This window comes from Gadus chalcogrammus, chromosome 13 (genome assembly GCF_026213295.1).
Source record: "Gadus chalcogrammus isolate NIFS_2021 chromosome 13, NIFS_Gcha_1.0, whole genome shotgun sequence".
Taxonomy (NCBI): Eukaryota; Metazoa; Chordata; class Actinopteri; order Gadiformes; family Gadidae; genus Gadus; species Gadus chalcogrammus.
In genome coordinates, this window is record NC_079424.1 from 21,611,276 (window position 1) to 21,628,617 (window position 17,342).

Sequence of the window (17,342 nt, forward strand, 5' to 3'; positions counted from 1 at the left end):
AATAGCTACAGTATGCTCGTTTATCGTCTCCAATAAACAGCTTTAACCAGCCCTTAAAAGCAGTGTTTGCTTCCCACTCTTTCCAATATTTTTGTTGGTAAAGTTTTGACTGCGACATGGTAAAGACACAGGTGAAGTGAAGTGACTGAGCCTGAGGCAGTGAAGTGACTGAGCCTGAGGCAGTGTGAGTCAATGTAACACAGCGATTTATTATTTTATTTAGACAAAGAAAATATTACATTTTCCCGCCCTGACTGTACGTCAGGGTCCGGGATCAGTCGGCGGCGGCTTGCTGGCCAGGACACGGATTCATTTGCAGCCCGGATGCCGAGGCGTGAAAGTCTCCTGTTAGCTCCTGCTAACAGAGCAGCTGGGAGGGACTGCTGCACGAGGACCAGTGTTGCCAACTCTTCAGTAGGGAAAGTAGCTATTGGCTCTCCTAAAAGTCGCTAGAAGTCACTAGATGACGTCATCGCCTAATTTGCATAACCGGAAGTAAAAAAAAAAACACAAAAAAAGATATCAACCCTCCTCCTTTATCCGGGCTTGGGACCGGCAAAAGTGACCAAAAAGGGACACTATGGCGGAGTTACATTTTTTTATATATTTTTTTTATATTATTTTTGTTTTAATTAAGTTTGGTTTGGTTTTTAACTTTATGGTCCACTTAGGAGCCGAACAAGTCATAGTAAAACATTGACATTTTAAAACATAACATTTTTTGGTATACAATATACATTAACAATCTAAATGGACCCACTCTTGCAGAGATAGTCCTTCTAAAGTTATTTTTTTATTGTTTTTATTTTAATATGTTTTTATTATTTTATTTTTCTTAAGTCAACCTTATGGTCCGCGTAGGAGCCTAGAACAGGTCACATTTAAACATGAACATTTTTAAACATAACATATTTTTGTATACAATATATATTAACAATCTAAATGGCAGAGTTAGGCCTACTCCAGACCTCCCTCCACACACAGACAGGCTGTGCTAGCTCACAGAACCAGTGAGTCATCGTCACTCTGGTCAAGGCTCTCTACTGCAGGTTCAGCTGTAGGAGCTACCTTGAATGAATAAGCAGATGATGTTCCAAAAAGCTTCAAAACATGATCAGGCAGCTGGTGCTCAATAGGGTTGGGCATCGTTTGAATTTGAACGATTCCGGTTCCGATTCCTCGTTTCGATTCCGGTTCCTAACGATTCCGATTCTCTTAAGAGGCAGGGTCAAAAAAGTTTACATGTTTTAAATGAGCTAGCTAACCAGAGGTCTTTCTGGATGAAATAGTCTGAACTTCTCCATGAATTTGAATAGTCACATCCATATTGGCAGCATTATCTACAGTGACTGCTTTAATTTTGCCGGAAATGCCAAACTCTTGACAGAACATCACTTATTTCCTCTGCCACAACACAGCCAGTCTGTGCTTTGTACACAGCTTTTGTTTTTAGCACTTTTTGCTGCATTTTGCCCTCCACTATATAGTGTGCTGTGATGGTGAGGTAATGGTCCTGTGTGATGCTACTCCAGCCATCACATGAGTGCAACAGAGCAGACGTCACTGAGCTCTGTAATGACATTTGACTTCTCGACCTCATACCAAGATGGTATTAATTTATTTGCCAAGTAGTCCCTGGTAGGTGGTGTGTACTTGGGGTTGATGGCTTTCACCATGTCCCTGCAAACATAAACAAATTAAAAACATAAACAAACTAAAAAAATAAATAATAATAATATCACTGTTACTTTAACTTTAGCTCTGTGTGGACTATTAATTAAGTTAGCTCTATTGATGCTGTTTAACTAACCTAAATGTTGGTGATTCCACATCTGAAAAGGGATGCAACCTTTTTACAATAAAGGCTGTAACCTTTCTGTGGCACTCTTGCACTTGTTGCACCGACATCTTTCCCTTGGACGCTATGCTGAACGGAGTAACTGCCTGGCTAACGGTTGCAATTTCAGGTCGTATGGCTATGAAAAAATACATGGGCTAATGTTAGCTTGGTATTTACATTTGAGTTGACCAACCGTTTACGTATTTGTTGCTAACCCGATAGTGCAGTGCTAGGGTGAGGGTCGGAGCCGGAGGTAGAGGCAGCGGAGGTAGAGGCAGTGGAGGAAGTGGCAACGGAGGATGGCCGGCGCAGCGCGTCAAAGACGGGGCAATCAGTTATCTGTGCACCATGACCCCGGAGATGTTTGATCATGTTGGTGGTACACCCGCCTTTGCACGATATAATTGTTTTGCAAATGTTGCACCGAGCCGACTTGTCATTTATTTTAGTGAAGTTAAGCCACACTTTCGAGCGCCGCCGCACAGTTTCCATGTTTACGCGCGCACACACAGTTTGGCGGGTTCTCCGGAAGCTTCTTCTTTACTGTTCGGCGGCTTCTTCTTCCGGTCAGCGGACTGGGCATCGAAACTATGAATCGAAATTTTAAAATTTGAACGAATCCGGGAGAACCGGAATGTTAGTCCAGGTTCCATTCGATGCTCGATGCCCAACCCTAGTGCTCAAAGCAAGCATCACCTGACAGCTTTAATCCATATCGGATGTATAGGATGGAGTTTAAGGTCTGCAAGGACATCCGGTTCCTGAGTTTGCTTTTTACCACACTCATCTGGCTGAACACTCTCTCAACTTCAGCATTCAAGTGTGGCAATGACAACACAGACACAGCAGCCATGGCAAGTTCCTGAAATGGGTTGATACCAGCTGCGTCCCTGAACTTCCAGATCTCACTCCAGAAGCCCAGTGTGTTTTTTTTCTCCATCCAGTCACTGAGATGAATGGCACGCCATTGTTGGACAATCTTGTCGATTACTTCAGGTGCGTAGCCAAGGAGCTTGGCTATTTTCACCATTTCTCCAGGGCTCTTGCTGCATTTAAGAGTTTTCTCTACATTGAAAACTGACATGTATTTCAATGTCTCAATGTTGTCCAGCAGTCTCATCCTCAACTCATTTGTGAGGGAGATGGTGAAGGCGACACACCGTTTTCGGACATTGTGTTCATTGTCAGGCGCGAGGTGGAGCTCAGCTGCCTTTGAGTCAAAAAGGTAACCAAGGTATGGTATTGGACTGATGTATCCATCTATTGGCCCTTTAAGAACATCAACCTTTGCCAATGGATTCAGGACCCTGCTGCTCACAGACTTGATGAGGCCTACCAAGCTGTCAAGTAGCTTAAGAGGATCTACCTGCTCTCCTTCAAAAGCCTTCATGGCCAACTGTACCTCACCCAGCACTGACTTCAAAAAAGTCAAGTACAAGACATTTTGAGGATCACTGTACATGGAGTGTAAAACCTCAGCCATGTAGCAGTGTTCACTGGACTTGGTGACCTCAAAATGCAGCTTAAGCTCCTCCCACTGGTCCAAAATGCGTGACACTGCGGGTTCAATGGAGAGCCAACATGTGGCACACACCTTTGTAATTTGTAAGGGTTTCTCCCCACAGTTAATAGTCTCGTAAATGGCCTTGTAGGCCTCCCTGCGTTTGGGAGACACTGAAAACCATTTATATGTCTCCCTTACCAGATACTCCACACTGCGTGGCATTGTGTCATTGGATGCAGGAGTAACCGCAAGCTGCAGGGAGTGACACACACATCGAATGAGGACAAGGTCTTTAAGGCCATACTCCTGTTTGAGAACTGTATGGACACCATTATTTATCCCTGTCATTACAGAGGCATTGTCAGTGCCTATCCCTAGGAGTTTCTCTTTAACAAGAGAGCACTTTTCCAAAAAAGCCAACAAAGCACGGGCAATAGAATGGGCATCTCCTCCGTCCAACTCAACAAGCCCCAGATATGTTGAAACCACTGTCCCTTTAGTTTCACTGAAGTATCTGATGACAACACCCAGGTACTTAGACACACTGATGTCTGTGGCCTCATCGAGGAGGCTAAAATGCTGCTCACCCACATCTGCCACCAACTTTTTCAAAAAGTAAGGTGCTAGGACACCATTGATCATTTCAGTGCACTTAGTCCTGTGCATTCTGAAATGCGTAGCAGCAGCAGAGTCGGAAAAAGCTGACCTACATGCTTCCCCAATGTGGTCGCATGCAAGGAGGGAGCAGTGTTCAGCAATTGCTAACGCTATAGTAGCCTCAGCCTTTTTGGAGACATCAATTTTGCTTACCATAAATGGCAGCGTTGTTTGAGCCGATTTGTGCCTTTTGAATATGCTTTTGGGTTGAACTGTGTTTCTTCACATCACTGAGTTTGGCACAGAAATCGACTTTGCAATAGCAACGGTATGCTCGTTTATCGTCTCCAATAAACGGCTTTAACCAGCCCTTAAAAGCAGTGTTTGCTTCCCACTCTTTCCTATATTTTTGTTGATAAAGTTTTGACTGCGACATGGTAAAGACACACACACACTCACGCAGTGGACGAGGTGAGGTGAAGTGACTGAACCTACCTGAGGGCTGAGGCAGTGTGAGTCAATGCGATTTATTATTTTATTTAGACAAAGAAAATATTACATTTTCCCGCCCTGGCGGGAATTACGTCAGGGGGCGGGATCAGTCGGCGGCGGCTTGCTGGCCGAGACGCGTCACGTGGTGACGCGGATTCATTTGCAGCCCGGATGCCGAGGCGTGAACGTCTCCAGAGCAGCTGGGAGGGACTGATGCACAAGGACTGGGCTGCCTGTAAGTGCTTTGAGATGGGGGAGGGGCCGCGCAGGCACCCGGTGCTCGTTGTGAAGAGGTAATAGCGATAGTGCTTTCACTTCAAAAAGTCGCTAAAAGTCACCAATAACAGCTGAAAAAGGAGCTAGATTTGTCGCTTGTCGCTGTTTTGAAAAAAAGTCGCCAAAGGGGTCTGAAAAGTAGCTAAATATAGCGACAAAATCGCTAAGTTGGCAACACTGACGAGGACTGGGCTGCCTGTAAGTGCTTTGAGACGGGGGAGGGGCCGCGCAGGCACCCGGTGCTCGTTGTGAAGAGGTAATAGCGATAGTGCTTCCACCTCAAAAAGTCGCCAAAAGTCACCAATAACAGCTGAAAAAGGAGCTAGATTTGTCGCTTGTCGCTGTTTTGAAAAAAAGTCGCCAAAGGGGTCTGAAAAGTAGCTAAATATAGCGATAAAATCGCTAAGTTGGCAACACTGGCTAGAGGACGTCAAGTGGGCGTGGCCGGGGTGACGTAATGGCTACGCCCCTGTCTAAAGGTGCTGCTATCTGTGGCTAAAGTAGTTGCTTAAGTGTTCGATCCTGCTTCCTAGTGGCTATGTGAGGGTAATGCAGCTTGTGTGTTTGAATCTGCTTCCTAGAGGCTACGTGGAGGCAGCTTATGTTCCTAAAATACGTAACAGGTTCAATGTTCCCCGGTCTGTTTTCCACCATTACTGCCAAATTCCGGCCGAGATAACTACCATTGCATGTCTTTACCTTTTGTGGAAGAGGGAGAGACATCGGAGAACCTGACGCAGTCTATTCATACGCCGGTAAACAAACCCAGAGAAGCCCAAACGGCAAACGGCAACCATCACCAATGTTCCCCGCTTTTCCCAAAAAGGGTCCTATGCTCCCCGGTATTTATGGCTACAGGGGAACATAGGACCCTTTTTGGGAAAAACGGGGAACATAGGACCTTCTTTTTTTTTTTTAAAAAGGGTCCTATGTTCCCTGAGCGGGGAACATAGGGCCCGGGGAACATAGGGATGACCCCGATAAAAGCATTCATAAAAATCCAAACTAATACTTCTAGTTATATGTGACAAAGTTATACAATTTTCGTTAGCATAAAAGTGAAAGGTGACATATATTTGCAGCATGCATTGAAAGTAAAAAATACAAAATCATTTGACAAAATTAAAAAAATTTAGATTATCTGTGGGTCTCATGGATTTGGATGTGCAGCATTCTTCAAGGAAAGTGGTAAAATCCGGATATCTTTTTAGGTTACTTTATTTGTTAAAGTATTTCGGTATGGTAACTATGGAGCAAAAGGAGAGGAAGCGTGTCTAACACGTGTGAGAGAAATAACGTGAGCTACTTCGAGCCACGGGCAAAAGCCCATGGCCGTGTTCCAATACCCGTACTTCCATGAGTATACTTAAAGGAAGTACACTATCTGCACTATCCGTACTCACTTGAGTACGCTAATTTTTCAGATGTGAGTGCTGTTCCAAATCGAGTACTCTGTGGTGCACTTACCGGAAATGACGATCACGACTGCCGCTGTGGCTCCTCCCCCGCAATAAACATCCCACTTTGAACGGTGAACTCTTTACGCCTAGCAGCTATAAAAACTACAAAATGACTCTATTAATGCAGGCTATGTGGAAAATGCGCCGACTTTGGCTCAGCCTGGCTCCGCCTCTTCCGCTACGTAGCTAAGATGGCTGCCGTTGAGTACGGGGAGTGTCCTTCGATCCACACTTCACGATTAGCCCGTTTTGAGTACGGCATCCGGGTCTTTGAAGTATACTTCTTTTCGCCGGATCTGAATTGGAACGTACTGCATACTCAAATTTTGGCTAGTAAGTACGGACAGTACGGGTATTGGAACACGGCACATGTCTCTCCGCGGGTGTACCTAAGATCTCTGGCCTCTTCACTTCGAATCACCCGCTAGAGGCCGTCAAGTGGCCGTGGCCTATGTAGTGGGCGTGGCAATGGAGACGTAATGGCTCCGCCCCTGTCTAAAGGTGCTGCCATCTGTGGCTAAAGTAGTTATTGCAGCTTAAGTGTTCGATCCTGCTTCCTAGTGGCTATGTGAGGGTAATGCAGCTTGTGTGTTTGAATCTGCTTCCTAGAGGCTATGTGGCAACCAGGTCTCACAGGAATCTGTGTAATGACTACGGACGCTTAACTCGAAATCCCTGGCCACATCACGGAAACACGCCGATTTCCGTGATGTGGCCACGGAATTCGCTCCAATGCAAGTTAATGACACTGATGTTCCGTGGCTCACACACAGATCCCCGTTTCAACTTGCGAGTCGACCACGGGGGCTTAATTCAAAACCCGTGGTGGTCTCACTGAAACACTTAAATTGTCCTTGATGTGTCCTCGGAAGTTGCTCCAATGCAAGTAAATGACACTGTTATTCCGTGGCTCACACACAGATCCCCGTTTCAACGAGCGAGTTGACCACGGGTGCTTAACTCACAGTCCGTGGTGGTCTCACGGAATCACTTAAATTGTCAGAGAGAGAGAGAGAGAGAGAGAGAGAGCGCTTCAGAAGGGGTGTGGCAGAAAGTACAGTGCACCCTAGGTAGGCTATGCGTCAAAACCACAAATGCAACAAAGGGTCCATGCTTTGTATTATCGAATATGGATACTACAATTTTGGCAGCAGATAGTGTGGTACACACTCTATTATGTATCGTGCTCATGCTCACGAAAATAATCAATTGAACTGTGTCCCAGAGCACGGTTGTCTGACTTATTTTGTGCTACACAGAACACAAACCATAGCCTTTCAATTGGGATATTTTATTTTACTATAGAAGGGGTGTGCGCTGGTACAGGGCACCCTCTTATGTATGTGTCAAAACAACATATGCACCAAAGGGTAAATTAAGTATTAGAGATACTCTGATATCCCCTTTTTTTTCAGCAGACCTCCTCAAATACATTTCGTGCTCATGCTCAGGAAGATTAATCAATTGAATCGTGTCCCAGAGCATGATTGTCCGACTTTATTCGTACTGCAGAACGAAATGTAAACCCATGCCTTTTGGATGGGAGCATTTCTCAGAATATAAACAGGTAGCTATATAATAATTAATTAAATACGTCACTCTGAGAGATGCGCACGGACATTGACGCAGCGAAAGCAAAACACCAGGTTCATTGATTGAACGAGGCAGGGTTATTTAATTCCTGGTGATTTAAATGCTCATTGCAAGCTTCCTATTTATGTCTAGTGTAGGCTATACTGTCAATAAGCACCCTCCCCGCCCGATATGGACATGGAGAATTGTTCCCACGCCCCAGTGATGGTGGTGTCATATCTATGAAAGAGGGCATTCAAATATGTAACGGATAATGTATAGAATAACATATTAATTAAATAATTAATTAAATTAAGGGTGGTTCATTTTGTTTGTTAATCTCAAAATATATATTTTATTTTTGTTAGAGGACTTTTGGTGTAAACCGAAATCGTATGATTGGCCCCAAAACCAATTTAAATATCCAAAAAATAACTATTTTGTTGCTTGTCCATTCACAAACCCTTCCTATCGACTTTGGTTAGGCCTACAATGTTAAATGTTAAACTGATATTGCCTCATAAAATGTAGCCTAGGCCTATGTCTTATTTTTATTATGCAAACAAACGCAGAGTTACGTATGTAACTCCGGTTCAATGAATCCTGGATGACCGCCAGAGGCGGTGCATTAAGCACTGGATTTATCAGTCTCGCGCATGCGCAGTTCGAGTACCTATACCAACAAGGTCACATGTGACCCTCGTGACACCGGATTGGCTATATAGCCCGGTATCGACAGAGGATCTGTTCCCAGAATCTTCTCGCGAACCACGAGACTTCTGAGTGACCTGTAACTCTGGCGGTCATCCAGGATTCATAGAACCGGAGTTACATACGTAACTCTGCGTTCTATTTCATCCTTACTGACTGCCAGAGGCGGTGCATTAAGCACTGGATGGCCAATACCAACAACGTCACAAAGAATCAAGGCGCTCACCTACTGACCAGAGACAGCAGAGCTTGGCATCAGGGCCACGCCCATTGGATGGGGAGTGGCAACGTTGACCCGTAGAACCTGGAGAATGTGCTAGGCGACGCCCATGACGCCGCGGCAGATAGTCCCCAGGGGCACCCCTCTCAGGGCAGCCCATGATGTTGAGACGCTCCTGGTTGAGTGACACCTCACCCTGGATGGCGGGGGGCGGCCACTGGCCCCGTAGGCATGCGTTATGGTCTCCACAATCCAGTGGGACAGCCTCTGCTTTGTTAAAGCACGACCCCTGTTAGGGCCACCATGGCAAACAAAAAGCTGCTCTGACTGGCGAATACCGGCGGTAGCAGAAATATAAGCCCTAAGGGCCCGCACCGGGCACAGCAGCTCAGACCCACCCTCCCCAGAAGGGGGGTCAAAGCGTGCTAACTGGATGGGCTGGTTAAGGTGATTGCGTGGCAGCACCTTTGGCAGGAACGCAACATTCGGCCATAGAGTGACACCCGAGCCATCAGAGTTCCACCTCAGGCATGTATCACTCACTGATAGGGCATGCAACTCCCCGACCCGCTTGGCAGATGTTATGGCGAGTAAAAAGGCAGCCTTCATGGACAGCCACTTCAACCCCCCTTGACCCAAAGGCTCGAAGGGAGGCGATGACAAGGCTTCCAGCACCAGCGGCAGGTCCCATGCTGGAGACCGCATGGCTGTAGGGGGACGCAGCCTCAAAGCCCCTCTAAGAAAGAGGGACACTAATCTGTGGCACCCTACCGTGGCGCTGTCAACCCTATCATGTAGGGAGGAGATGGCAGCGACATAGACCCTCAAGGTAGAGTGCGACCGGCCACTATCCAGGAGGGACTGCAGAAATTCCAGCACCATGGTCACAGCGCAGTGCACTGGATCCACGGCCCTAGCCGCACACCAGTTGGAGAACAGCTTCCACTTGTTTCCGTACTGCAACCTGGTCGATGGTGCCCTGGCACTCATGACCGTACCCCTGAGAGCCGCAGTGCACTCCCTCAGCAGTGGGTCGGGCCCTGCAGTGGCCAAGCCCAGAGCTGTAGGCGAGAGGGGTCGGGATGCCAGATCTGACCCCCCAGCTGGGACAGGAGATCCCTCCTGTCGGGGAGGCGCCATGGCGAGCTGCAGCAGAGCCTGAGCAGCAGTGGATACCAGAGCCTCCCCGGCCAAAAGGGGGCCACCAGAAGGAGCCGGTGGCCCTGTAAAAGGACCCTCTGGAGTGTCGGCAGAACCAGAGGCAATGGTGGATACGCATAAAGAGGCCTGTCCGGCCAATCGTGCACCAGCGCGTCCTGCCCTAAAGGGCTGGACGCTTCTGCCCAGGAGAACCAGAGGGGGCAATGCGCCGACTCCTCCAAGGCAAAGAGGTCCACAGGGTGTCCGCGGAGGTCTTAAAAGTCTTAAAAAGTCTTAAATTCATTTTTCTAAATTTAAGGCCTTAAAAAGTCTTAAATTCGTCAAAAATGTCATATGCTGGTCTTAAATTTATAACTCGGTCTTAAATTTGTCGGGGCAGGGTTATTTTATTTTATTTTTTTCTCGCGGGACTTTTCGGGAAGGAGATGTACGAGGGGCTACTTTCTTGCTAGCTGCATATATAAACGGATGTCTGCGCGCTTGCTAGCTAGTCTGCAACAATGGGTAAATGCAAGTTCAACGTCAGTTGGCTGGAAGAACAGGCCAGATGCATTCCGTGCAAAAGTAGCCTACATTCAAGCTCGGCACCATGGGGATTAAGGCTGTCGTCAGCCATATGCAGAGCCAAAAACATAAAACCTCTGCCAGGAGCCACACACAGACCCCAGCCATTTCTACGTTTTGCATCTCTGCCCCGGCGCCACCGCCGCAGACGGTCCGCGCTGCTAGCACTGACCTGAGGGTAGCATTTGGTGCGACACCAACACTGAAAGCGGAGGTGTTGTGGATTCTAAACACAGTGGTCAACCACCAGTCCTACAACTCGAATGAGGGGATAGGAGTTCTCTTCGGTTTGATGTTCCCTGACTCTCAAATCGCGAGCACCTTTACTGCTGGAAGGGACAAAACGGCGTATATAACTCGCTTCGGACTAGCGCCTTTCATCCAAAATGAGCCCCCCCCTCTCAACAACTCACAACTTGGGTGCACCATAAATACCCAAATTAAAAATGTAGGCGCACCAGTGCACCCAAGGAAAAAGTTAGTCTGGAGCCCTGGAGTATCACTTTATGTTCAATAAACAGACAGAAAGTAAACTTGAATGAGTCTCATTGAGTGACACACATGCTATGCTTGGGTTGTAATACAGCGGGATCCCCCCCACCATCGCGGGTTTAAGGTCTTAAATTTCATTCAAGGTGGTATTAAAAAGGTCTTAAAAGGTCTTAAATTTGACTTGCTGAAACCTGCAGATACCCTGTTAATGGGAACATGTCAGACAGCTCTGAAGGCTCTAGCACTTTCACAGTGCTTGTTTTCTCAAGGATAAAGCTCCTGAGATGTTCAACCGACCAAGCAATCAAGCTTTTCACAATGAATAGAAGTGTGCCCTTCACAACAACTATTTGGATTAACTCCAAAATCGGTGAGACCACCTGTTGATCCATTAGTCAGAACCATTCCAACTGCATACTTTAGCCAATGTACACCTCATTGTTGGCTATTTGGATATGCATATCAGTTGGGAATTTATCTTGTAGTGCTTTCTGGATCTCTTCTCTTAGCACAGCAACATCTACTATAGATCAAATCAAATCAAAATCAAATCAAATCAAATCGATTGTCATTTTGTTGATTGAACAACAAAACGAGAAGGCGTTTCTCACGGATCAAGATCAAACATACATTTCAAACAAACAAACAAACAAACAAACAAACAAACGTCCCAATGATGAATAAATAAATAAATAATAAATAAAGTCCAGTGAGAAGATCTGGGACGCTGGTGCATTGAGCATCCTGACAGTTTGAGGTAGGAAGCTGTTCCGCAGCCTGGTGGTGGAGCATCTTAAGCTGCGATGTGTGGCCTGCAACACAGGTCTCACAACACTGGGATCATGTTGGTTGTATGCTATCAGCTGATGCTTCATAGCCATTGATAGAAGAATGTTTAAAAAGCTATGATTGTGCCGGACAATACGCTTAAAAAGGCTATGTTTAGCCTGTTACGTATTTTAAGCACAAAAGCTGCACACACATAGCCACTAGGAAGCAGGATCGAACACACAAGCTGCATTACCCCCACATAGCCACTAGGAAGCAGGATCGAACACACAAGCTGCATGACCCCCACATAGCCACATGGGAGCAAGATCGAACACACGAGTTGCATTACCTCCACATAGCCAAATGGGAACAGGATCGAACGATAGTTATGATATTATAACTCTAGTTCTACGATTGTAGGCGTACCCGTCTAGGCTTCGCCATATGGGCTTGTCCTGTGCGCGTGCTTGCGCGCACTGAACATTTCAACTGTACCAATCAACGTGGGCACCGCCCACATTTCCCACGGCACCGTGTATATAAGGCGGCGCATATCGCAGCCCATCCTCCACGCTATTCTTTCAGCATTTGGAGGGTACAGCAGGTGGGAAACTAGACAGCTACGCCTACAATCGTTCTATTTCATGCATTGTTAGTTATGACGTCTAGGTTTCGCCTCATGGGCTAAGGCAGGGGTGTCCAAACAGGGATCGCCACCACTACATTCCCCTCATCTAGATGTTTATTTTTATAAGTAATCAACAAGTTGTTTAGCAACAGTTTTCTCAAAAACTTTTGAGGGTGCAGGTAACATAGAAATTGGCAGAAAATTAGAGACCTGGGGGGTATACCCCAAACCTTGCTGAACATACCCAGGCTTCCTTGGGAAAGCCTGGCTCGACAGAAGCAACTCGCAATCAGAGTTAAATGGTACCACGACGCTAACTTTAGATTAAATTAGTTGAACCAGGTTTTCCACTTTAGGTTCAATGCGCGTTCACACAAAAGGGGCGTTTATCGCATCATTTGACTCACCCTTTTGAAAAATGTATCGAGCGAGAGCGGTGTATTTCACCCAAGGCGAGCAGTGTATTATTATGAACTCCTACGAGGAATTCAAATTTCAAATCACAGCCAAGGGGAACACCGTTGCCCATAATATGACTAGGGTGCTGGCAAAAAATAGCCGACCGTGTTAATTCGTAAGTGAAAAGATTCTGCATATTGTCTAAAGAATATCATGTAGCTATCATCATGCCATTTACCCCCATAGATGTGGTGCCAGCACGCTCCTACGAACATGGGGCCAAGTCAAAAATAAATATAAAAATATTATTCAATGTGGTAAGTTGTAAGCATCCATTTGAATAATTGCAGGTGAATCTAGCCTATGATTTGCAATGGCCTAGGCTCCAACCTTTAATCTCATGTTGATTACTTGTAGCAAATAAAAAGAAAACCCAAATTAATACGACTGGGAGGGGGACTTCTCCACCGCCCTTCACCACTTCGGAGGAGCTGGCTCTCGCCAATTAATAACGAAGGTCGGCCGATGATGGTAGGAGTGGAAGGGGGGGATGTCCTCTGAACCCACTGCCTCGACATCCAAGGCATTTGAAATGAGAATGTATTCATGTATTGGCAATGGACATAAATAATTGTCTTGCTAATCAAATGTGAAATGATGAAGTGTAAATTAATGGTGTCATTTTTAGTTGAAGGTACAAACCGCCGGAGGAGCCGCCGACAATCAATCTCCAATCAGAGGTATATAAGTATCAAAGCAAAGTGTCACGTATCTTCTAAATGTTTAATCTTTGGAAAGAATGTCTAGGTTTCCCTAGATTCTTGCAGGAGACTCTGTCGGCCTGTGACTCCAGGGCGACTATGGAGGAGATTTTTCTTTAACAATTCTCCCAGCTATAATATGAATTTGGAGAATAAAAAAATGCCTAGGCCTAATTGTGTCACTGACATAGCGGTTATGTAAGGGATAATGGACAACACGGCACTTGACTATACAAGGTTAATGTACGTTGAACGTTGGGCCACCTTTGAACTTGAAACACAGACACACTGCGCAACAGTAAGTGCACGGCTTCTTTGTGTAGCATTACCTACATACGGGCCAACAAGGACGATCAAATAACGAATACCCTCTGATGAGAATCTGTATCTCTAAAGAATATCGTCAGACAATGCCAGGGGATCGGTTCTGACTCTCCAGAGAGACGCCTGTACGAATAGTGCACAGAGGTCCACGGGAACAACCAAAAATGGCGACGCCATTGTCGGAGGAGGGGCTAGGAAGCTGCGCACACCGATTTAAGTAGCGGATCTCCAGGTAGACTAAGCTGAAAAGCTGCTCCCGACCAGGTTTGGTTGCGAGCATAAGTCACCATGGTGATACAGCGACGCTTAAAGAGATTTAAGTGGTACAGCTAACCCAGGCTTTCAGCTCAACATATCTCGCTAACCCTCTAATCGAGCTTCGTAGTACAGGCCCCAGGTCCGCTGAACCAGACTTGTGAATGGAAGTTATAATTGCCTTTTTCCGGGGCACAGGAAATTCATTACTTCTGATGGAGCAGTTGACAACATGAGTCACTGGCACTTGAACAACAGAACTGTGTTTAATAATTTAAGAATCCTATCCAAAATAATCCTTGGCCTTTGCCGTAACTCCATTATATCTTTACCAATCTCGCTTTGATATAAATCTTTAATATGTTTGTATTTTAAGCACATAAGCTGCCCCCACATAGCCATTAGGAAGCAGGACCGAACATATAAGCCGTAAATACTGTACATAGCCACAAGGGGAGCAGGACCTTACTGAAGGCTGCAATAGCTACTCCATCCACAGAAGGCAGCACCTCAGACAGGTGAGGAAGCCGAGGCTAATACGTCACATAGGCCACGCCCACTTGACATAGGCCACGCCCACTTGACGGGCAATAGCGCGTGATTCAGTTGTAGAGGCCAGAGATCAATAGGTAACCGCGGAGTGAACCGGGCTTAAGCCCGGGGCTCATTGCTTTCCCCTTTTGAGTCAGCAATTAGTTGCATAAAGTAACAGGTTTTTGCCGTACGCAACTTGGGGGGGACGATTCATGGCAGAGGCAGCCACTTATTTCACATAGCCATATTATGGGCAACCGTGTTCCCCTTGGCTGTGATTTGAACTTTGAATTCCTTGTAGGAGTTCATAATAATACACTGCTCGCCTTGGATGAAATACACCGCTCTCGCGCGATTTATTTTGCATAAGGGTTAGTCAAATGATGCGAGAAACGCCCCTTTTATGTGAACGCGCATTGAACCTAAAGCGGAAAACCTGGTTCAACTTATTGAATCTAAAGTGAGCGTTGTGGTACCATTTAACTCTGATTGCGAGTTGCGGCTCTGTCGAGCCAGGTTTTCCCAAGAAAGCCTGGGTATGTTCAGCGAGGTTTGTGGTATACCCCCCTGATTCATTCATTCACACATACTGTGGCAACCCGGCTCGGGGACTGGACCGCCTCCTCAAACAGCACACGATTCTCTTTAGTTCTTAAGCCACAAAGACCCTTTTAATAATACAAAACAAGGATCTTTTACTTAAAATAACAAAAAGATAATTGGCGGGATCCACTGCCTGGTTCCAACGGCTGGTCTCTCCTCACACCCAAGCCAAGAGAGCCCTGAATGCGCCTTCGAGCATGCTGTTTCAGGCCACGTTTATACGTCGCAGGGTATTTATAGAAACGAATATTCCCCCCCCCCCTTCGTTTTCCAAAATAACACATTTTCAAAAAGTTTTCAAAAAAGTTGTCGTTTACATCAAAACGCATAAATACGCCGTCGAGCGCCATTATAACTGCCAAACCTATGGGCGGTGTCACGTTAAAATTGTACCGGGGGCGAAAATTGTACCGGCCTACGTCATCCATACTAATCCATTCCAAACCTGCCTGGCAACAGACAATCGTGTCGAATGACGTTGAAGGTTCTTGAACATTCGCGAACTCGTTCATTGAGCGCGACAAGACAGATAACACTTATTTTACAAATTACATTTATTAGCGTTCCTAACTTTATATTTCTATTGTATTGCATTGTATTTATCTATTTCCCTACACAGTAATAGCTAAATGTTATGGGGATAACGTGAATAATAATAATAAAAAACATTTACCAGTTAGTAAATGCCTGCTCATCTATCTATCTCTCTCTCGCTCTCGCTCTCGCTCTCCTATGATCTATTCTCTAAATTTAATTAAGGAAATTAAATTAACACAAGCTAGCTAGACTATGATACACATTAAACACTCAGTTGACTAGCTAAATTCGATTAAACAATTAAATGCAATACAAATATAAAGTAAAAACAAGTGTTATCTAGCGATCCGTTATCTGTATTATATTATTTCGTCTTCGGCAACATGAGCGCGAATGAAACCTGCCTGGCAACGACAACCCCTTACGTAATCTGTTGTCCGTTGCCTGGCAACGGACAATTTATGACTTAGGCCGGTACAATTTTCACCCCCGGTACAATTTTAACGTGACAGAGGCAGTGTAGGGAGAAGGATAAAGCCATGCAAGCCAATATGAATCCTCAGAATCAACAACAACGAATAATGCGAGCGTCTTCCTGTAACAAACAAACTAAACATAGGGTGCTCATATGACGTTAAGCATTTCCTGGCGCATAATGTGACGCTTCAGAACCTAAAACCCTGTTTCTCCCTGTTGACACGACAACACATAACCAGCGTTTTCAGAAATCCCCACTTTGGCCGGAGTTTTTAGAAATGATCGTCTTCTGTGATAGAAATGGCGTTTTCGTGTAAATGAGGCCAAACCGCGTGGAAATGTCTGCGTTTTCCCTTTGTGTAAACGGGGCCTAAGGTCTGCTCTCTCACTGGCCCTCAGGTGCTCTGCATCAAGTTAATTGGCAAGGCCTGGGTTGCCACAATACCTACTATCTAGAGTGCTATGAACACATAAGTAAATTATATAAATTACAATTATATACGTTCACAAATTCCATTCCTTGGTCTGTTATAATTCTGTCAACAAGACCGAAGTCGAGGAGAATGTTTCCAATATTTCTGGACACCTCAACGGCTGTTTTGGTGCACAGGGGTTTTGCCATAACCCACTTAGTAAAAAGGTCTGTTGCTGTCAGAATAAATCTGCAACATAAAATGCATGCTATAAATGTAGTAAGAATCGTTAATAGACATTCCATCCCTGTCAGACATTCCATCCCTAGTTTTCCTTTAGACCAAATCTTTTGCAATGACTATCTTCAAATGTGGTTATACATACATCAGCCATGCATAAGAGCTACCTTTTGCCCTTTGCGGTAGTGGGAAGGGGACCAATTAGGTCAACCCCAAGGACACTCGATGCCTTGCTAACATCAATTGAATGAAGGACAGGTGCCACAGTCTTCATCACCTCATGACGCTGACAGCAGGGACATTCATCAACCTTTAAAGCAGTCAAGTAAAGTTCCATCAAGATCTACTCATGAGCAGTGTTGGGAGTAACGCCTTACAAAAGTAATGTGATTACTGTAATGTATTACTTTTTGCGGCAATGTAAGGCATTACAAAAAAAGGTAATATTTTTCTCTGTACAAATCTCAGTAACAATGCATTTGTAATCCGAAATTAACTGGTGTTAATGTTC

The 17,342-nt window shown here is 45.4% G+C and overlaps 1 protein-coding gene across 1 annotated transcript; it reads right to left on the bottom strand.

Moving 5' to 3' along the window:
- Nucleotides 1-647: 647 nt before the first annotated feature.
- On the bottom strand, nt 648-5,593 carry LOC130401824 (uncharacterized). Its single transcript, XM_056605812.1, has 2 exons — nt 1,811-5,593; nt 648-1,680 (listed from the first exon to the last, which is right to left on the bottom strand). The coding sequence occupies exon 1, from the start codon at nt 4,155-4,157 to the stop codon at nt 2,514-2,516; it is 1,644 nt and encodes a 547-aa protein (XP_056461787.1). The 5' UTR covers nt 4,158-5,593; the 3' UTR covers nt 648-1,680; nt 1,811-2,513.
- Between the last annotated feature and the right edge of the window lie 11,749 nt (nt 5,594-17,342).

What these genes read in the sequence shown, in the direction of transcription:
- LOC130401824 (XM_056605812.1), bottom strand. Translation starts at nt 4,157, where the DNA reads ATGGTAAGCAAAATTGATGTCTCCAAAAAGGCTGAGGCTACTATAGCG.